Here is a 21,560-nt window from a genome sequence, read left to right as displayed (position 1 = left end):
TGCAATCACACGCATGCAATCTCACATGCCACAGGCATACTGCGCCGGATTCTGAGGCCGAACAAACAGCCACAGCATTTCACTTCCCTGTTATAAGTGCACACACACCCACACACCCACACAGATAAATATATATATATATATATATATACATATATATACACTCCCACACACTCCCCCCCGCTAGCAGTGTGTGGTCGCAGAAAATTTCCATTTGAATATCGAGCTGCACTGACCAAAGCAACAGAGCTGCTTATTGTTCAGAACACAGGCTTGAGCACGGTGCAGGACAGCTCTGGACACCTGAGCACTGTTTCACCACAGACCACACAGCTCCGGTCCCCTGCCAAATGCGTCACCATTAGTGTCTCTGAGCATGCTCAGTGCATCTGCTGCCCTGAGCACGGTTAGTGTGGTTTGCTGTATTTTCGTCTGCTTCCCTGAGCCCGCTGGCGCGTCAGGGCGAGAACCACAAAGAGACATTTATATTTGCATTTCAGACAGACTAAAAGAAGCTCCATGCCATCTGCTACACAGATATCTGGCAATTAAATCTACATAAATCATAAACCATAGACCGCTTGATTTATTTAAGGAAATAAGGTCATAAAGTTGTAAATATTCACACAGTTCCCTCAGTGAAACATTACTTTAAAAAAAAATGTACTGCATAATTAACGAATGAGATTAAAACAACAGGGTGGACTAAAATTGACTGACATGGGCTGAAACTCTCTAAAGCACATGACATTTCAGATTAAGTTTGATGATAGTTGAAATTCTCCTACGCAACAGTTGGTTCACGTGGTGAATTTTGAAACTCGCCTGCGCTGAAAAGTCGATGAGCTTCGGCAGTTGGACCCGGTTTCCTTCATCGGTCTTCAGGAAGTCCAGTAAACTCCCTGCAGACCCACACAGCACACCGTCAGCAGGAAACACGCACACCGCACACACACACACGGCCAGCTACAGACGCAGGGGGAAAGCAAACGCATGCAAACACACACCAATAAAAACAGAGAGTGCGAGAGAGAGAGAGACAAAGAGAGAGAGTGGCAGTCGCTCTCCGCTTGCCTTTCTCCATGAACTCGGTGATGATGTAAATGGGCTCCTCCTTGGTGACCACGGCGTTGAGACGCACCAGCCGGTCGTGCTGCAGGTTCTTCATCAGGTTGGCCTCCTCCAGGAAGGCCTCCACCGACATGGTGCCCGGCTTCATCGTCTTCACCGCCACCTTGGTGTGCTTGTTGTACGTGGCTGACAGGGGGGGAGAGAACTACGTTACCCACGCGTCATTGCGGGGAGGACAGGGCCGGTCCTCAGCCCGGCCTCGAGCCCGGTCCAATTGGATTGGGAAGTTTGAGTGGCGCATGGCTCACCCATCCAGACCTCGCCAAACTGGCCCGCCCCCAGTTTCTTGTCCAGCTTCAGGGACTCCCTGGGGATCTCCCAGGCATCCTTCTCCCAGGGCTTCTGTGGCTTCGGACTCAAACATGGTATCTTCAGGCACTGACACAGACCGTCATTCTGCTCTGTACATACACACAAACACACACACTTACTCTTGTAGTGTTGGCTAACAGAGGACACTCACTCTTGTAGTGTTGGCTAACAGAGGACACTCACTCTTGTAGTGCTAGCTAACAGAGGACACTCACTCTTGTAGTGCTAGCTAACAGAGGACACTCACTCTTGTAGTTCTGGCTAACAGAGGACACTCACTCTTGTAGTTCTAGCTAACAGAGGACACTCACTCTTGTAGTGCTAGCTAACAGAGGACACTCACTCTTGTAGTTCTGGCTAACAGAGGACACTCACTCTTGTAGTTCTGGCTAACAGAGGACACTCACTCTTGTAGTTCTGGCTAACAGAGGACACTCACTCTTGTAGTGCTGGCTAACAGAGGACACTCACTCTTGTAGTTCTGGCTAATAGAGGACACTCACTCTTGTAGTTCTGGCTAACAGAGGACACTCACTCTTGTAGTTCTGGCTAACAGAGGACACTCACTCTTGTAGTTCTGGCTAACAGACGACACTCACTCTTGTAGTTCTGGCTAACAGAGGACACTCACTCTTGTAGTGCTGGACCATCTCCTGCAGCGTGGTGAAGGTGATGCGAGGGGAGATGTAGAAGCCACCGTTGTCCAGGGTGCGGATCTTGTAATGCTTGACCGTGTCGTTGGAGCCGTCGCTGTCTCTCACAGAAAGGGAGTAACTGCCTGGAGGACATCACAGAAGGGTCAACAGCAGTGTTGAGCAGCGGCAGTGTGGAGCAGCAGTGTGGAGGAGCAGCAGCACAGAGCAGCGGCAGTGTTGAGCAGCAGCAGTGTGGAGGAGCAGCAGTGAGGAGCAGCAGTGTAGAGGAGCAGCAGTGAGGAGCAGCAGCAGTGCGGAGCAGCAGCAGTGTGGAGGAGCAGCAGTGTGGAGCAGCAGCAGTGTAGAGGAGCAGCAGTGTGGAGCAGCAGCAGTGTGGAGCAGCAGCAGTGTGGAGCAGCAGCATGGAGCAGCAGCAGTGTGGAGCAGCAGCAGTGAGGGACAGCAGCAGTGTGGAGCAGCAGCAGTGTGGAGGAGCAGCAGTGAGGAGCAGCAGTGTAGAGGAGCAGCAGTGTGGAGCAGCAGTGTGGAGCAGCAGCAGCAGTGAGGAGCAGCAGCAGTGTGGAGCAGCAACAGTGTGGAGGAGCAGCAGTGTCGAGCAGCAGCAGTGTAGAGGAGCAGCAGTGTGGCGCAGCAGCAGTGAGGGACAGCAGCAGTGTGGAGCAGCAGCAGTGTGGAGGAGCAGCAGCACGGAGCAGCAGTCACACCTGGGCTGGTCTCGCTGTCGCGGATCATGAAGGCTCCGACTCGATTGCCTGGTGCCAGCAGCTGCCGCTCGGCATCTTTACGGCTAACGCCTTTGAAGAACCACCTGAAGAACAATGCAGTGAAATCACATGCAACATGTACCGCCATGATAATGACATTCATACCGCCATGCTAATGACATTCATACCGCCATGCTAATGACATTCATACCGCCATGCTAATGATATATACATAACAATGTGTTAATGACATACATAACACTGTGTTAATGACATACATAACACCGTGTTAATGACATACATAACGCAGTGTTAATGACATACATAACATTGTGTTAATGACATACATAACATTGTGTTAATGACATACATACAGGAGTGTTAATGACATACATAACGCTGTGTTAATGACATACATACAGTAGTGTTGATGACATACATAACGCTGTGTTAATGACCTACATAACGTTGTGTTAATGACATACATAACACTGTGTTAATGACATACATAACACTGTCTTAATGACATACATAACACTGTGTTAATGACATACATAACACTGTGTTAATGACATACATAACGCAGTGTTAATGACATACATAACGCAGTGTTAATGACATACATAATGCTGTGTTAATGACATACATAACACTGTGTTAATGACATACATAACACCGTGTTAATGACATACATAACGCAGTGTTAATGACATACATAACGCTGTGTTAATGACATACATAACGCTGTGTTAATGACATACATAACGCTGTGTTAATGACATACCTAACACTGTGTTAATAACATACATAACACCGTGTTAATGACATACATAACGCTGTGTTAATGACATACATACAGTAGTGTTAATGACATACATAACGCTGTGTTAATGACATACCTAACACTGTGTTAATAACATACATAACGCTGTGTTAATGACATACATAACACTGTGTTAATGACATACATAACGCTGTGTTAATGACATACATAACGCTGTGTTAATGACATACATACAGTAGTGTTAATGACATACATAACGCTCTGTTAATGAGATACATAACGCTGTGTTAATGACATACATAACACTGTGTTAATGACATACATAACGCTGTGTTAATGACATACATACAGTAGTGTTAATGACATACATAACGCTGTGTTAATGACATACCTAACACTGTGTTAATAACATACATAACGCTGTGTTAATGACATACATAACACTGTGTTAATCACATACATAACGCTGTGTTAATGACATACATACAGTAGTGTTGATGACATACATAACGCTGTGTTAATGACCTACATAACACTGTGTTAATGACATACATAACGCTGTGTTAATGACATACATACAGTAGTGTTAATGACATACATAAAGCTGTGTTCATGACATACATACAGTAGTGTTAATGACCTACATAACGTTGTGTTAATGACATACATAACGCTGTGTTAATGACATACATACAGTAGTGTTAATGACATACATAAAGCTGTGTTAATGACATACATACAGTAGTGTTAATGACATACATAACACTGTGTTAATGACATACATAACGCTGTGTTAATGACATACATAACGTTGTGTTAATGACATACATAACGCTGTGTTAATGACATCTATAACGCTGTGTTAATGACGTACATAACACTGTGTTAATGACATACATAACGCTGTGTTAATGACATACATACAGTAGTGTTAATGACATACATAAAGCTGTGTTCATGACATACATACAGTAGTGTTAATGACATACATAACACTGTGTTAATGACATACATAACGCTGTGTTAATGACATACATAACGTTGTGTTAATGACATACATAACGCTGTGTTAATGACGTACATAACGCTGTGTTAATGACGTACATACCGCTGTGTTAATGACATACATTGAATAAATTAATGAGTTTGTTTTTGCTGTCACATTTTCTTACTATACTGAAAAATAGCCAGGGTCTACTACTAGCTTTGTTCACAGGCAAGCTGCTAAGAACATTGGTTCACTTGACCACATTCTGCTTGAATATTCATGTAAATGTTCATGAATTATTATTTGGTTTCAATACATGCCCATTAGGTTCTCTGATGGACTACGACTTGTAGACACTGTTCTCCATTGGCTTTCTTTAGAGTATCTTCTTAGTTCTGCCACCATTATGTCTACATGCAGTTCAATTATTGATTTGGACATACCGGTGTGTTTTGTGTAGATCACTCACCCGTCCACGCAAATTTGGTTTTACGATCAGGCATGATAATCATTCATATGCACTGTGTATGAATGATTAACCTCCCGTCACAAACCCCCATAGACACCTTCAAAACTCAGGTGGACTCATACACACCCACAAGTATGCACATGAATAGACACACATACAAACACACAGTGTCTCTCAGTCATATGCACTCACATTCTCAGTGATATTCTGTATGCATAGAAGAACTCTCTTTTTCATACACCCATGTGGGGCGACATTGGCTCAGGTGGTAAGAGCAGTCGTCTGGCAGTCGGAGGGTTGCCGGTTCGATCCCACCCTGGGTGTGTTGAAGTGTGCCTGGGCAAGACACCTAACCCACAAATGCTCCTGACGAGCTGGTTGGTGCCTTGCATGGCAGCCAATCGCCGTTGGTGTGTGTGAGTGAGTGTATGAATGGGTGAATGAGGAGCATCAATTGTACAGCGCTTTGGATAAAGACACTATATAAATGCCAGCCATTTCTCAGTCACGCGTATACACACAAACATACTCACTCTTCTGTTTCCAGGCTGTCTTTGGCAACATAATTACTGGGGATGAATCCTTCTTGACCTGTGCTAATGGACATAGCCTTCCACCACTCCCCTGACCTGCAGGGAGGGAGGGAGAGAAAGAGGGAGGGAGGTGGGTAGAGAAAGAATGAGGGAGAGAGAAAGAGGGAGGGAGGTAGGGAGAGAAAGAGGGAGGGAGGTGGGGACAGAAAGGGGCAGACAGCGATAAGGGGGACAGAAAGAAGGAGGGAAAAAGAGGTAAAGGTAGGAAGAGAGAGAGGGAACAGAAGGCAGAAGGAGAGGAAAAACAGGAAGGAGAAATGATGAAGGGGAAGTGGAATTAGAAAGAGAAAGCTTTTAGAAGTTTGATCTTACTATATATATATAGACCTATTAAATATATATATATATTTAATATATATATATATAAATATATATATATATTTTATATATATATATATATATATATATATATATATAGACATATCATATACCTTAATATCAGTTCTCAGACAATTAATGGGGTTTTTTTTCTCATGCACTGCGGCAAATGGTTCTTTGTGAAAGATGTTACATATTGTAGCGCCTAACTGATGGATCTACAGCTGAAATCAGTGAACATCCAAAAGCTGAAATTGTGGACAACTGTCCATCGAAGCTGAACCGTTAAGAGACGGGCTGACCAGCAATCAGAGGGGTTCTCCGACACCAGATTTGAGAACCCCACCTCTGGGAAGCGGCACTGCCATTGCAGTTCTCTGACACTAGGGGGCAGCGCTGGCTCTGACTCACTCCTGTAAGATCTTCAGCCGGTCTCCCTTCTTGAAGCCCAGGTCTCCTTCGTGCAAGCCCTCATAGTCATACAGGGCAATGGCCACGTTCTCAGGACCTGCGGCGAAGAGGGACACTGCTCACACGACTGTCTCTGGCACATACCCTGACTTACCACGTGAACACCTGTACACCAACTTACTCATGCAATTATCAGCAGTCAGCAGTGCAATGAATAAGGTCATGCAGATACGGGTCAGGAGCTTCAGTTAGTGTTCACGTCAACCATCAGAATGGGGAAAAAAGTGTGGCATGGCATGATTGTTGGTGACGGGCTGGTTTGAGTATTTCTGTAACTACTGATCCCCTGGGATTTTCACGCACGACAGTCTCTAGAGTTTATTCAGAATGGTGCAAAAAACTAAAAACATCCAGTGAGCAGCAGTTCTGCGGGCAGAAACACCTTGTTAATGAGACAGGTCAGTGGAGAAGGGCCAGGCTGGTCGAAAGCTGACAGGAAGGTGAAAGTAACGCAAATAACCACAGCAGTATGTAGAAGAGCGTCTCTGTACACACAATGTGTCAAACCTCTGAGTGGGTAGGCTACAGCAGCAGAAGACTTAATAAGTAAAGAACAATAGGTCTAATAAATACCTAATAAATTGCTCGGTGAGTGTACGTGTCCACGCTAACACACTATCCTTGCACTGAGCCTCACACACCGAAATGGAGCTGTGTGTTACGACGGGGGGCCTCCACGCCCTGTGGTTCCAGCTCAAACAGCTGCATGCTACAGCTTCCTGTCTCTGTGCGTGTCTCCGTCTGCATAGGGAGATGATATGAGCCGAGTACAGCCCTAAAAGGGGCTGAGGCAAGCAAGAGGCTATTTTTCTCTCAGTTTCTCTGGCACTTCCCCTGCGCAGCGTTATGTTTCCAGTTCTGTAGTCAGGTCCTTTTCTAATAGAGTCACGTTTTTATGCGGGGAACGTCAGACGAGGTTTCCTCTTCTCTAAACGGACTTTAATTGAGTTAATAACTAACAGGAAACGGGAGAGGAGTGGGGAGAAGTTGCGCCGAATGTACGATGCAGGTCAGGTAGAACCGGTTGGGTTGGGGGCCGTATAGGATGGCACTGCACTGGGCAAACCCTGACGAGGTGTGACTAGGCGCTGCACGCACATCGCCGCTATAACACGGACAGCTGCCCGACATATCGCAGCAGGGTTGTGAAAACGCATCGCTTCTGTGACACGGAGCTACCCGACATATCACCGGCGGCGTTACGTAAAGGCGGTGGTGCGTGTTGACTGTGTGGAGACCTTCAGAGACACAGCAGCACAGTTGACTTTACATTACATTACATTACAGTACATTACTGGCATTTGGCAGACACTCGTACAGTTGATTAGACTAAGCAGGAGACAATCCTCCCCTGGAGCAATGGGGGATCGAACCATCGACCTTGCGGGTCCCATGTACCTGAACTGCTACGCTACAGGCCACCTTGGAGCACAGTGGCCACGCGGGGGGGCCAGGAAGCCCACACTACTACATCTTGGGCGGCCTGTAGCGTAGTGGTTAAGGTAAATGACTGGGACACGCAAGGTCGGTGGTTCTAATCCCGGTGTAGCCAGAATAAGATCCGCACAGCTGTTGGGCCGTTGAGCAAGGCCCTTAACCCTGCATTGCTCCAGGATTGTCTCCTGCTTAGTCTAATCAACTGGACGTCGCTCTGGATAAGAGCGTCTGGCAAGTGCCATTAATGCAATGTAATCTGGACTATGATGTGGGAGTGGGTTTTCCAGCTGACATAAACTGAAGCGCAACACTATGGGAATAAAAAGCAGTGACTTTGGGAAAGAGAGCAATTTACACTACACACACAAATCTGCACAGACACTCACCATTAGCTGCAGGGAGACTGGCTTTGCTCTGAAGAGAAGAGAGCGAGAGAGAGAGAGAGAGAGAGAGAGAGAGAGAGAGAGAGAGAGAGAGAGAGAGAGAGAGAGAGAGAGAGAGAGAGAGAGAGAGAGAGAGAGAGAGAGAGAGAGAGAGAGAGAGAGAGAGAGAGAGAGAGAGAGAGAGGAAATGCGTTGAAACGGTTACATTTCCACAGGCCTATTGAACTAAAAGACATACAACTGCAATGGCCTGAACAGAACTTAACAGAAGTCTGACACAGGCACACACACACATTCATACTGCATTCTATCTATATGGTGGTGTAGTCCACTGTGGGTTTCATTTAGTTTCCATTTCCATTCCATACTTTGTGGTATGTTTGAAAAATGACCCTTTTAGGAGTAACTCACAGCAGTGTTCTTGGATGTGGGGTCCTGAACGTAGTGCCCGGGTGGGGTTTTGCTGGGGGAGTCATGGCTGGCCAGAGCCTTGCTTGTGGAGTCCTCTTCAGGCTTGGACTTGGCACAGCCCATCCTGGGATCAGACAGAATCATGTTCAGCATCTTACAGAAAGGCCCGTGGCAGCAGCCCTGTGTGTTACTGTAGATGCCTTTGTCCAGGGTTCCCATTACACTTACCGTTTTAGGGAGGGCGGTCTGTGAAAACAGGGCTACACTCTCTCTTCAGAATTACTGTGCTAATGGGAGGGCGCATTGGCTCAGGCAGTAAGAGTGAATGCCACCTCTGGCAGTTGGAGGGTTATCGGTTCGATCCCACCCTGCGTGCGTTGAAGTGTCCCTGAGCAAGACACCTAACACCCAATTGCTCCTTGCCTGGCAGCCAATCACCACCGGTGTGTGAGTGTGTGTATGAATGGGTGAATGAACAGCGCTTTGGATAAAGGCACTATATAAATGCCAACCATTTACCATTTAATAGAATTAGCGAGTCAAGCTACCTCAGGGAATGGCTGGGTTAAGAAATAGTATGACGCACCGTGGGGGTGTTTTGAAATTGTGCCATGAATGTACTTCGCTGGCACTGCATTCAAATGAGAATTCCCCCAGTAGTTTCTGTGGTAAAGTATCAGTGTTCTGCTTTAAGCCCCGGTTTCCCCCAATTTAACAAGAAATAATTGTGTTGCTTCACAAAGAGGAAGAAACTAGCTAATGGGTGTGCAGACATTTGGCACATGTTGTTTAAAAACTAGGGGTTGAGTTACACAAAGAAGAAAGGGAATAATAATAATAATAATAATAATAATAATAATGATAATAAAAAGCCAAAACAAAATATGAAAAATGTGTTTATTAAGATTAATTCATTAATTCATATTTCGTTGTAACAAATTGTTTACTTAGTATTTTTATGACCAAATTTATAGGAATTACGAGGCTATTATATATTTAAATGTACTTCCCCTGACTTACTGGACCTTTCACAATGACCTCCTATAGGTGGGGGCCAATTTATATGCCTCTAAATGAACCCTGGATCACACAATAACGGGGGCACTAATGTCACCCATATCACCAATGACAACCAGCCCTTCTCCATTTCTCAATGCCTGCTTCTTTCATTTCGCTATGTAGTCGGTTAGGTTTTGGTAAGTGTTGTGTTAAGTAGCTTAAGCAATGGAAAAAAAGTTTTAAATAGATACTTCCTCTCAACCTCTACCCTGTTCCCCCTTTTAAATGTAATCTAAGTAGATTTTCATTAACATTAGCTGCGGAACTGGCTTTGGTTTCATAGCGGGAAGGGGGAGCTTAGAGGACCATGCAAAAAGGAGGCTGCGGGTTTTAAACTGCGAGTGGAGCGGTTTAACACCTTACATACTCTGAACGCCTGCAGTTAAACAGGAGGCAGTGAACACACTACTTTTTACCTCCTGGGGATAGGGACATCCACTAAGCAAAATGCATACAGTCGGGCCCTTTCCAAATAATGGGTTTAATCACTCCAAAATCCAAATGATACCAGTTTCCACTGTTCCTCTAAAGATCTGTTCTCATACGCTGATGCCGTTCTCTTTGGGCTGATGTCTACAGATATGGACTGTAGGTATGCTACGCAAATCTGTGTGTGTGTATATGCACAATACTCAGCCTATGTTTCGTGTTTCGTCTTTCTTTCGTGCATATCACGCTGAACGGTTTCACAACTTTACGCAAAATGTAAATATTAGATGAAGTGAAAACGTGGGCAAGTTTCACATGCCATCACTGCAATGGTTGGCATTTATATAGCGCCTTTATCCAAAGTGCTGTACAATTGACGCTTCTCCATTCATCCATTCATACACACACTCACACACCAACGGCGATTGGCTGCCATGCAAGGTACTGACCAGCTCGTCAGGAGCGTTTTTAGGGGTTAGGTGTCTTGCTCACGGCCCGGGCGGGGGATCGAACCGGCAGCCAGATGACTGCTCTTAATGCCTGAGCCATGTCGCCCCATAACTCTGCTCTGTGTCAGAAAGTTCTTAAGGAGACTGTTCATTCATCATTACATTATATCACATTATTGGCATTTGGCAGACGCTCTTATCCAGAGCGACGTACAGTTGATTAGACTAAGCAGGAGACAATCCTCGCCTGGAGCAATGCAGGGTTAAGGGCCTTGCTCAAGGGCCCAACGGCTGTGCAGATCTTATTGTGGCTACACAGGGATTAGAACCACCGACCTTGCGTGTCCCAGTCCTTTACCTTAACCGCTACGCTACAGGCCACCCATCATCAGCCCGTCAGATGGAGCTGAGGCTTAATTGAGTTACGCAGCAAGACAATGATCCACAACACAAGCGTAAGTGCACATCTGAACGACAATGAAGGAACTAAATTAGTTTTGGATTGGCTTAGTCCGGACTTGAACCCAATAGGGATGCTGTGCCAGGACCGGAAATGAGCATTGCATGCTCAAAAACCTACAAATCCGTCCGCAAGCTGCAAATCCGAGAAGAAGAACAGGCAAAAGTTCGACCACAGCAATGCGAGACTGATATCAAATGGAAGGAAGCATTTGGTTGCAGTTATTGCGACTAAAGGCGGTACAATCAGTTTAAGGGGATTACTTTTTCACAGGGGTGGATGTGGTTCCAGGTTAACTTGGGTTCCCTTTGTCTAAAACGGTTTAAAGATCTGAAACCATTCAGTGTGAGAAAAATGCAACAACAGAGGAAGGGTGACCACAGCTTTGGGACCACAAGTAATATTTATTCTGTTTAGTATTTATTATTGTAGGTAAGTCGTGGCTGTCTTATTCATGGTCATGGTTAAGTTTGATTCTTTGACGGCAGCCAAGTGTCCAAGATTATGGCACAGGCGCCTGCTGCCAAATCTAACAAACCTGAAACAGAACAAGATGGATCCCCGCTGTGAGCAGATCAGAAACTAGCAAGTGATTTGGGCAAAGCTTTGAATGAACCAAATGGTCGGCATCTGTATAGCACCTTTATCCAAAGCGCTGTACAATTGATGCTTCTCATTCACCCATTCACACACACACACACACCAACGGCAATTGGCTACCATGCAAGGCACCAACCAGCTCGTCATGAGCATTTGGGGGTTAGGTGTCTTGCTCTGGGACACTTCGACACACCCAGGGCGGGATCGAACTGGCAACCCTCTGACTGCCAGGAGACTGCTCTCACCGCCTGAGTCAATGTGGTATGTTTTGAGTCTGAGCATCCTGCGATCACAGCAGTACTGCTATGACTCAGAACCTCTTCAGCGTTTTAAGGGCTATTTCTATCTACTGAGAACAGCTGTAGGACCCAGTCTCTTCTGGGTTCAATGTTGAGGTCCCGTAACTTTTTGTCTGCTTGAGCCGACAGGTCTCGATGCTGTTATCAAGCGGGGATATGTAAAACCGAAAAACCCAAAAAATGTTATTTAAATAGTGGGCCCATTAAGAATCCATTAACAATGAGGCCATTAAGAACCCCCCAGTACTATCATTAACATTGCCAGTAATCATTAACATCATCTTGTTTCTCTATGAGGTCATTAGACAGAATTTACTGTAAGACATGGGTCAATAACACCTAAAGGGCTCTCTATCTGCTCAAACAGAGCCCTCTGTGGACGGCTTAACTGGCTCGTTGACAAAACCCAAATCACACCTTTTATACATGGGTCCTGAATTATGACCACACGTGCCTGATAAAACAGTCAGTGCTACAGAATTATTTCTTATTAACTAAGGTTTCTTTTTTGCAGTGATTTCAAAAGCAAGTCACTGACATGCAGAACAGACTAGCCGACTGAACTGATTAACTGTGTACGTACAGTTAATTATGAATGTACCGTACACAAAACATTGGTCAAATGTTTTAGTACACCTACAATTTTAAGGCAATCAGAGATGAATAAATAAAAAAAGAAGAAAAGAAACAACTTTTCACAAAAAATTTGAAATCTTAGATTCGTCAAAATAGCCACCATTTGCAGTAAGAAATACTGAGCATACTTTTCTACAAGGGCCATCATATGGTTCTGGGAGTTCACACCCAGCACTGCTGAAGAAGTTTCTGTTTCTGTGCTGTGAGTTGCTTCTCCTTCACATGCTAGCTTGATTATACTTCTACAAAAAAAAAATAGTTTCCTGTTTATTTTGCCCAACAGGGATTGTTTTATTATCATGTGAAGTAAAAGGTTCCTTTTTATGACTATTTACTTCTTACTTTCTTTTTTTATTTATTTGAGGTTATATACATAAGATAAAATGTTTCAGTTTCACTATAGACAAGAGTACAAAAATACAAGTAAAGTGTTTTGGTGTTTGTTTTTTTTGTATGTGTGAGTGTGGTTGTGTTTTGCGTTTTTGTCGCCTTGCTGCGAACTTGCACTTGTGTGCGCCTTGTGCTCATTCAGCGCGCAATGGTTCCGTCTGTGAATCCCACAGACCCCACTCAATATGGAAAAATATGTGCGCATGGAATCATTTTCGTTTACCTTCTTACACCGTCATCGAGGCAACATGCAACATCATTTATTTTCATTTGAAGTATTTTCAAGTCTAGTTTCGTTTACATCATTTGGTCTGACCTGCTTCAAATGAGTTTGAAACTCTCTGAAGCTATTTCAGAGAATGCCTTAGGATTCTATATTGAGATATTACATTTTAGCTATATTTTCCTGCCCTAGGCCAATGTCAAAAAAAAAACCAGGCAGTCTTGAATCAGTAATTTCGGCCCAAAACCGGTGGGCCGAATCTGCCATTTTTGGACGCGACACCAGAGGACTGCACAACCGCATGAAGCCCTGCTTCCCCCAGCTGAAACCCAAATACCAGAAGTGATCACGTGTCTGATGCAATTTTTTTCTGTTCAATTTCGGCAACTTCTCATGCGTCGTACGTCTACTGTATTCATGCCACATACAGTGGACGTCAGAGTCATAGTCTTTGGACTTGGGGATCATGGTCTTTGGACAGAGAGAGTGAATGAAAACACACCTTTGCTACTGTTGATACATCCAGTTTAGAATGTAATTACCCAAGTCTAACCCGGCGGTACAGTGAAAACTTACAATGAAAAGTGGGCTAGCCCTTTGATGCACAACATGGGTCAAAAGTGCCCCGTAGAGTTCTTATTTTCTATATCTTTGCATAGCTTGTACATCAAAGTGCAAGGTAAAGCGTTTTACAACACTTTCTTGCGTGCGTACATGTAAGTGGGCGCTTTTGTCAGAAAAGTATCGCTATATAGCGGGAAATGTTGCTGAATCACCGGGGATAATTAGCCAATCTACTGGAACAGAAGGACGCACCAGTACGCTTTCCGACAATTTCTCATCCAACTCTAATGTTTTCATAACATGCGGTTAGGTGTAGTGCGAGACGAAGAATGGATTACCGGAACACCAGCACGTGCAATAGTGACAGCGCGTTCAGTTATTCTGGCTCAGTTGGGCGGTTGAGAAGTCCATACGTTACGTTTGGTTTAAAACGACCATAATGCATTTCATTTACATGATATAAATGTTCAATCAATAGCGGAAGTTGTAAAGTAAACGCAAAAATGAATCCATCGATATTAGGCTGTAACAGCTTCGACTACAGAAAGCAGTACAATAACAGCCAATTTATTCATTTGAGAGAATATGATCACTAGAAAGTCTCCACGCCAGAAGACATTCGTTTACCATTAGACTATTAGTATAGACATTAGGGTACAGTTTCCAGGCGTTCATATTCTACTGTACTGTAGGCTAACAGTAATTATTCCGCAAGACAGCACGTAGACCTACCTTTTATCGGGGTGCTAAATCCAGTTAATTTTCCTCAATGGAATATTCCAGTGAAACTTGCTGGAAACCGCTTTATTCCTTTGAAATGCGGTCCTCCATTTCGTAGTAGGATGAACGGCTCCGAGACAGACGCTGAACACACAAGGAAGTAACTTTCTCGCTTTTGCAAATTCAAGTTGACCATGAGCAGGGCAGTCCTAGTACTTACAGTGATACTTCCGGATAATCAACTGAAGATAAGAATTATAATTTTAGGTTTTTATGTAAATTATGCATCTGATAAGGCGCCACCCCTGTCTAGATCAACGCTGTTTCACAAAAATTAACGGCTAAACAATATCTGAAAAAAAGCAGGTAAGGTTACCAGCACATTGTAGGCATACAGTAACTCAGTACTCTGCATCTGAAGTTCAGAACTAATCTTTAACAGTTCCCATTTTAAATTACTGTCACGGACAACAGTTGCGGTACATGTCAGCATTTTCTCAAGTATTATTTTTTACAGCCACCTCCCAATAGGCTGCGTATCCAAGTACTAACCCAGACCTGACAGGCTTAGCTTCAGCCCCAAGGCCAAGGTTGTGCTTGAGGCTGGAAGGATGTAGGTTTAATTAGCAGTACTGTCCCTAACCAAATTAACCTGGGCTGCCTTCAAATATCCAATGTGTGTACATGGGTAATGTGAAATATCTGAATCTAACCATAGAGCAGAGGTGGGCAAAGAGGGCCGTATCCGTTTCTGGATTTTATACCAACTTCTGGCCCTTTATTACATAATTAGCCTTTTATGCCATCTGACATTTTAGCTGCAGTACATTTCTTGATGAACGACAGCCGAAGACTGCTCTTGTGTCCCCCGGTTTTACTGTGCTCTGATCTTTGTGTGTGAACCAGTGCATGCAGCCAATTCGTTTATTTATCCAGGGTAATTGGTGGAAACAAAAACCTGCATACACAGGACCGGAATTGCCCACCCCTGCCATAGAGCCTATGGGTTGAATCGGTAACAATAATGACAATAATAATCATCGTATTCATATTCTATTTATGTAGCATCTCAACATACTTGAAGAATTGCAACAAATGCACTTTTACTGCCAGAGCAGTTTATACGTTATTCTGAAGAAAATGACGGTAGTTGTTGTTTTTTCAGCACACTTATCCCTGGTTATGGGTATGAACTTTGAACTTTGTTGTATGTCGCTGGATAAGAGGATAGGAGCGTCTGCCAAATGCCAATAATGTAATGTAAAGTAATGTAAAGCAACTGATATTTCTATGCAGAGCTCATTTTGTACCAGTGTTCAACCATGGTCTCCTTTTTCATGCTCTGTCTCTCCGTCTCTCTGAATATCGATGCCCTCATACGAGCAGCTATGTTTTAGACTTCATGTTCTGTTCTCTTTTGGGCATGAGTGCAACAGCTTCTGCTGTTGGAAACTTTACTCTTTCTGAAATGTTTCCTTCCTCTGAGAAAATGAGGAAGAAGGCTACTGTACTGTACTGCTATTTTTGATCTTGTAATTTCTTTTTTTCTCGGGGTGGGGGGGGGGGGGGGTTGGGGTGATTATTTTCTGGTTATATAAATAGTTGAAATACTGGAAATGATAACTCCAGCAGGGGAGAGAAAAGAAACTTTTAATATTGCAATGGGGGGGGGGGGTTGGAGCCAATCTGACGTTTGAGGAGTCAGAGAGGCTGTGGTTACTCATTTGCAAACTGACCAGCAGGGGTCACTAAAGAGGATATACTGAACACCAGAACCAGCAGATAGTGCTACTGTGTTGGAACAGGACAAGTTCCAACTATCAATTTTGAATAATAATGGAACCATTAGATTAAAATGTACCATACATATAATCAAGTAGAGCAAAAACTGATAATGAGGAGGTATATTGTATGCAGGAAATTTTCTTTAGTTAGCCAGATAACTGCACAGAGTAAAACCCGGAAGAGCTCTTTTTACTTCAGTCCATGTTTTTCACATTTCACTAACAATAAATAAGAGTAACGTCGTAGTAACATAATGTTTTTAGTTTTTTTTCAATATAAACAGACCTTTATAATCAAGTAAACCACAAATGATATGCAGTCGGCTCCAGAATTACTGGCACCCTTGGGTTGGCACTAAATGGTAAATGGTTGGCATTTATATAGCACCTTTATCCAAAGCGCTGTACAATTGATGCTTCTTATTCACACACTCACACACCAACGGCGATTGGCTGCCATGCAAGGCACCGACCAGCTCGTCAGGAGCATTTGGGGGTTAGGTATCTTGCTCAGGGACACTTCGACACAGCCCGGGCGGGGGATCGAACCGGCAACCCTCCGACTGCCAGACGACTGCTCTTACCGCCTGAGCCATGTGGCCCCAACAGACCCCGCCACAGGTTTTTCATGGGATTTAAGTCTGGAGACAGAGATGGCCATTGCAGAGCAAACCACTCATTTCCCCTCACCATCTTCCTCACCATCCGTGGGGACAATACATTACATTACATTATTGGCATTTGGCAGACGCTCTTATCCAGAGCGACGTACAGTTGGTGAGACTAAGCAGGAGACAATCCTCCCCTGGAGCAATGCAGGGTTAAGGGCCTTGCTCAAGGGCCCAACAGCTCTGCGGATATTATTGTGGCAAAACCGGGGATCAAACCACCGACCTTGCGGGTCCCAGTCATTTACCGTAACCACTACGCTACAGGAGGCAGTGGGACAACATGCATCGGTGTCCTCTTCTTGGCAAGTTTTATACCATGTGCTTTCCATTTTGTATTACATGTTACATTTGGGGGCGGCACGGATGGTGCAGTGGGTCGCACTGCCGCCTCACAGCAAGGAGGTCCTGGGTTCGAATCCCCGTCGGCCGGGGCCTCTCTGTGCGGAGTTTGCATGTTCTCCCCGTGTCTGCGTGGGTTTCCTCCGGGCACTCCGGTTTCCTCCCACAGTCCAAAGACATGCATGTTAGGCTGATTGGAGAGTCTAAATTGCCCGTAGGTATGAGTGTGTGAGTGAATGGTGTGTGTGCCCTGCGATGGACTGGCGACCTGTCCAGGGTGTATTCCTGCCTTTCGCCCAATGTATGCTGGGATAGGCTCCAGCCCCCCTGCGACCCTGATCAGGATAAGCGGGTTCAGATAATGGATGGATGGATGGATGGATGGATGGATGTTACATTTGGAAGTGGGATGGAAGTGACATGTTTATTATTGCCCTTACAGTGCTAGGTTTGATTGATTCCTACATGGATCACCCGAGATGGATGTAAATACCCTGAGATTAAAGCTGACAGTCTGCACTTTAACCATGTGAAACTGAATGAAGCACTCCCGTTAATAGCAGTCGAATAACTCTCTTATTTCTGAACACAGGGACATTTTATACTATTTCTTATGCCGGGGAGACATGCAACTCTCAAGTATGTTGAATTGTTGGACAATAAAAGCGAGGTTGTGTTTGAAAACCACATCTATATTTAGCAAAATTTCCATCCAACCCAGCACAACATGCAATTGATAAGAACTGTAAATGAAAAAAAAACATGAATAGCGCTATTATAATAGGTTACGCATTCTTACTGTTTGTGCGATAAAATACAAATGTTAATGCCTATATATTCTACTACTGTATTTACCTTTATAACTATTGGAATATAACCATTGCCCTGGTGGCAATACAAAACCTGCTTTTGTAAACAGTTGGTCACCTGCTTCAGTAGCTTGTAATCATTCAGTTCATGGCAAAAAATAATAATTAGTGGTTATTATATTAGTACATTTATAAATAACAATATTATGAAAACTAAAAATATAGGTAAGTATAATGTTAATAATATTTTATTTTATGATGTATTATTGCTGTACATAGTTATCAGTTGCTTTTTTAATTGGTTGCAGTGTGTGTCAAAAAATTAGAATAGTGTAAAAGGTCTCAAAGGGTTAACGTCACATTGATCGCTTAATGTCAATTCCAATGCGCTGGAGTACAGAACCAAAAGAACACAGATTTTACCACTGTCCAAATACTTACGGACTGCATTGTACATGTAATTCACATGCACAGAAAGGGAGAATATACCCTTAGCCAAGTGCAATGAATTGCCAAAAACATGTAGGGCACACACAGATGCACTCCCACACACTTGGTTACGGTACATAACTGGAACCCGCAAGGTTGGCGGTTCAAGCCCCGGTGTAGCCCTGATGAGATCTGCACACCTGTTGGGCCCTTCAGCAAGGCCCTTAACCCCACATTGCTCCAGGGGGGATTGTCTCTTGCTTAGTCTCATCAACTGTAAAAGCATCAGCTTTTAATAAATAAAAAAATAATAAAATGATGCACACATACACACACATTTAGAATAAGATATTATCCAGAGAAGCTTATGCAATTTTATGTTCAGTCCATTTCTAAAGCTGGATATTTGTAGTAAGGGGACACAGACTAACAGAATGGGTAGAAAACCTGCAGCAATTTGTACAAGTACAAATATATATGCTACCACCCCTAATCCTCAGAAAACCAGTGGAGCTGAAATGTATTAGAACGCATCACAAAGATAATTCAGGAGCCATACTAGTAAAGTATTTTGTTGTTTAAAAGAACAATTTATCATAAATATTATACGTTTATTATATTGCTCTAGGGCACCGCCTGCTGGCTGATATAAACAGCACCTGCTATTTAAAAAATAAATAAATAAACAATTCATGAATTGTTTTCAAGAATGTACAAAATACAAAATAAATGAAATAAAGGTACGACAATGTACATTCGGTGTCGAGCTAGTGGCATTCTTTTTATTTTTTACTGAGCTTCTGATTAAGGCATTTTGAAAATTATTTTAATGTGTAATATACAGTTAGTCAGCACTTTATAACGTATTTATTAGACGTATTTTTTAGACTTGTTAAGTCTTCTGCTGCTGTAGCCTATCCACTTTCAGGTTTGACGCGTTGTGTGTTCAGAGATGCTCTTCTGCATACCACTGTGTTAATGTGTGGTTATTTGCATTTCTGTCACCTTCCTGTCTGACCATTCTCCTCTGACGTCTCTCTTGTTACTGCAGAACTGCTGCTCACTGGATTTGTTTTTGTTTTTTTGCACCATTCTCTGTAAACTCAAGAGACTGTTGTGTGGGAAAATCCCAGGAGATCAGCAGTTACAGAGATCTCCTGGGAACCACCGTCTGGCACCAATAATGAATACTTAGATCACATTTCTTCCCCATTCTGACATTTGGTCTGAAAAACAGCTGAACCTCTTGACCATATATGCATGCTTTTATGCATTTAGTTGCTGCCACATGCTTGGCTGATTTAAAAAATTGCATTTACAAGCTAGTGTACAGCTCTACCCAATAGAGTGCTCACTGAACGTATTTTCCTGTTACAGGTCATTCTTTTTTCACCATGCCCGATTTCAGGCATAGAGCTGTTTTAAATGAATATAATACTTAATTCAATACATTGTACACATTTCCTCCTGGACAACTTTTCAAGCTCACACATTTTTCTTGCAATAATCCCTGTAGACGTTAAAAGCGAAAGTAGACATTGTGTGTGAATTATGATACTGTGTCTAGCTCTCATGGTGACCGCTGTCAATCAGATACTATCGTCATAAGTCCCAGTCCTCCTCACATCTGTGTGCAAACGTTCGCGAACATATTCAAACTTTTTTCTGTTTGCCAAGAACGTTAGCTAGCTATTGTAAAAGGTAGTGCGCCGCCAACAGAAATGGCTGTCGACGGGGAAGACGCGGTGTGAACACAATTGGACAATTATTTGGCTGTTATAATGCATTTAAATGAATGTAATATGTGTTCTTATATTAAGAAATAAATCACAGATAAGCAGCGAATCAGCTAGTTAGCATCGTTAAATCTAAGTCGCATACATTTGTATTCAAAATGAGTAGGTGGCGAACTAAATGGAATGTTCATTTAAAATCGTTCAACAGTAGGCTAACTGTTTGCTGCAAACATAGTTCGCCGTGAACGTTCGCTGTCTTGAACGCACCTCAGGCCTCTGGTACTTCTGTCCTGCCTGAACACCTGCGACGGACAGGTAATATTTTACAGTCACTCTTATTGTATCAGCTCACCCCACTACCCCTGCCCCCCGGTGTATGTGTATTAGAGAGATAATGTGCCCCACTGGCATTGCGGGGTCCCAGTCCACGACTGTTTTTAACGGATGAACATAATTCAACTGCTTGCAGTCCATTTACAAGACTAATGTGCGGGTGCACGTTTAGTGTTCTAAACTAGAGACATTTAGAACACTAAACAGGCTTGAAATGTAATCTCCGCAGGAAAACCCCCGTAATGACATCGCTTGCATGCACCTCTGCTGTGAGACGCAGAGAGCAGGTGCGTGTTTATCGTTCTCACACTCCAGAGCCGTCTCTGCTGTAGACATATGCACACAGTCTCAAATCCACCCTGACCAGCCAGCCAAAGGTTCTGAAAGCCCATCTGTGCTCCTGTGGACGTAGGTATGTCGGGGAAGCGAGGATTCATTAAAATGCGCTTTAAAACACATCCAGCAGTTTTAACCGTCAACACCCTCTCTTTTAAATGTCCAGCGCTCTGAATACTGCAATGTGGCAACAGTTAAAAACCTCACTTAAAGGTACAATAGGTAAGATTTTTGTATTAAAACATTGTTAAAAGACCACTGTAAATGCCTTCCTAGCATTGAAAAAGGCTCACTGACATGTTGACGGGCCGGCACTCTGTACCAAAGCATTATATAGCTGTACAACGTCAGCGTGTTCATCGAGTCGGGGTGGGATAAACAGTGTTGTGGTTTGAGCGTGTTTGTTGCTGCAATTCCTCTCTTGACCGTTAGAAGTCCGAAATTACCAATTGTACCTTTAACTAACATGTAAGCTATTTAATTTGGTAATTATTATATATATAAGATAACGCACAACTTTCAACCAGGTAAAAATCAAGAGATTGGTTTAGTTACAAAATGATTAATCTCTATTCTATAGACATGGTTAATCTACCGTAAAACAATGAAGGTTACAAACACAGACACATGACAGTCA

The 21,560-nt window shown here is 43.5% G+C and overlaps 1 protein-coding gene across 1 annotated transcript in view; it reads right to left on the bottom strand.

The window, feature by feature from the left end:
* LOC133109668 (tyrosine-protein kinase HCK-like) overlaps positions 1 to 14,727 on the bottom strand; it is an 18,706-nt gene extending 3,979 nt beyond the window's left edge. Inside the window, exons 1-10 of the mRNA XM_061219128.1 lie at positions 14,499 to 14,727; positions 8,658 to 8,781; positions 8,250 to 8,277; positions 6,367 to 6,463; positions 5,578 to 5,673; positions 2,804 to 2,907; positions 2,075 to 2,221; positions 1,380 to 1,532; positions 1,075 to 1,257; positions 826 to 902 (exon numbers count right to left, since the gene is read on the bottom strand). Coding sequence (XP_061075112.1) covers positions 826 to 902; positions 1,075 to 1,257; positions 1,380 to 1,532; positions 2,075 to 2,221; positions 2,804 to 2,907; positions 5,578 to 5,673; positions 6,367 to 6,463; positions 8,250 to 8,277; positions 8,658 to 8,780 — 1,008 coding nt within the window. The 5' untranslated portion in view covers position 8,781; positions 14,499 to 14,727. The remainder of the gene's footprint in view (positions 1 to 825; positions 903 to 1,074; positions 1,258 to 1,379; positions 1,533 to 2,074; positions 2,222 to 2,803; positions 2,908 to 5,577; positions 5,674 to 6,366; positions 6,464 to 8,249; positions 8,278 to 8,657; positions 8,782 to 14,498) is intronic.
* Positions 14,728 to 21,560: the final 6,833 nt, after the last annotated feature.

Source organism: Conger conger, chromosome 14 (genome assembly GCF_963514075.1).
Source record: "Conger conger chromosome 14, fConCon1.1, whole genome shotgun sequence".
Classification (NCBI taxonomy): Eukaryota; Metazoa; Chordata; class Actinopteri; order Anguilliformes; family Congridae; genus Conger; species Conger conger.
Note: the sequence above shows the minus strand (reverse complement) of the source record. Positions and strands in the feature narration are given on the sequence as shown.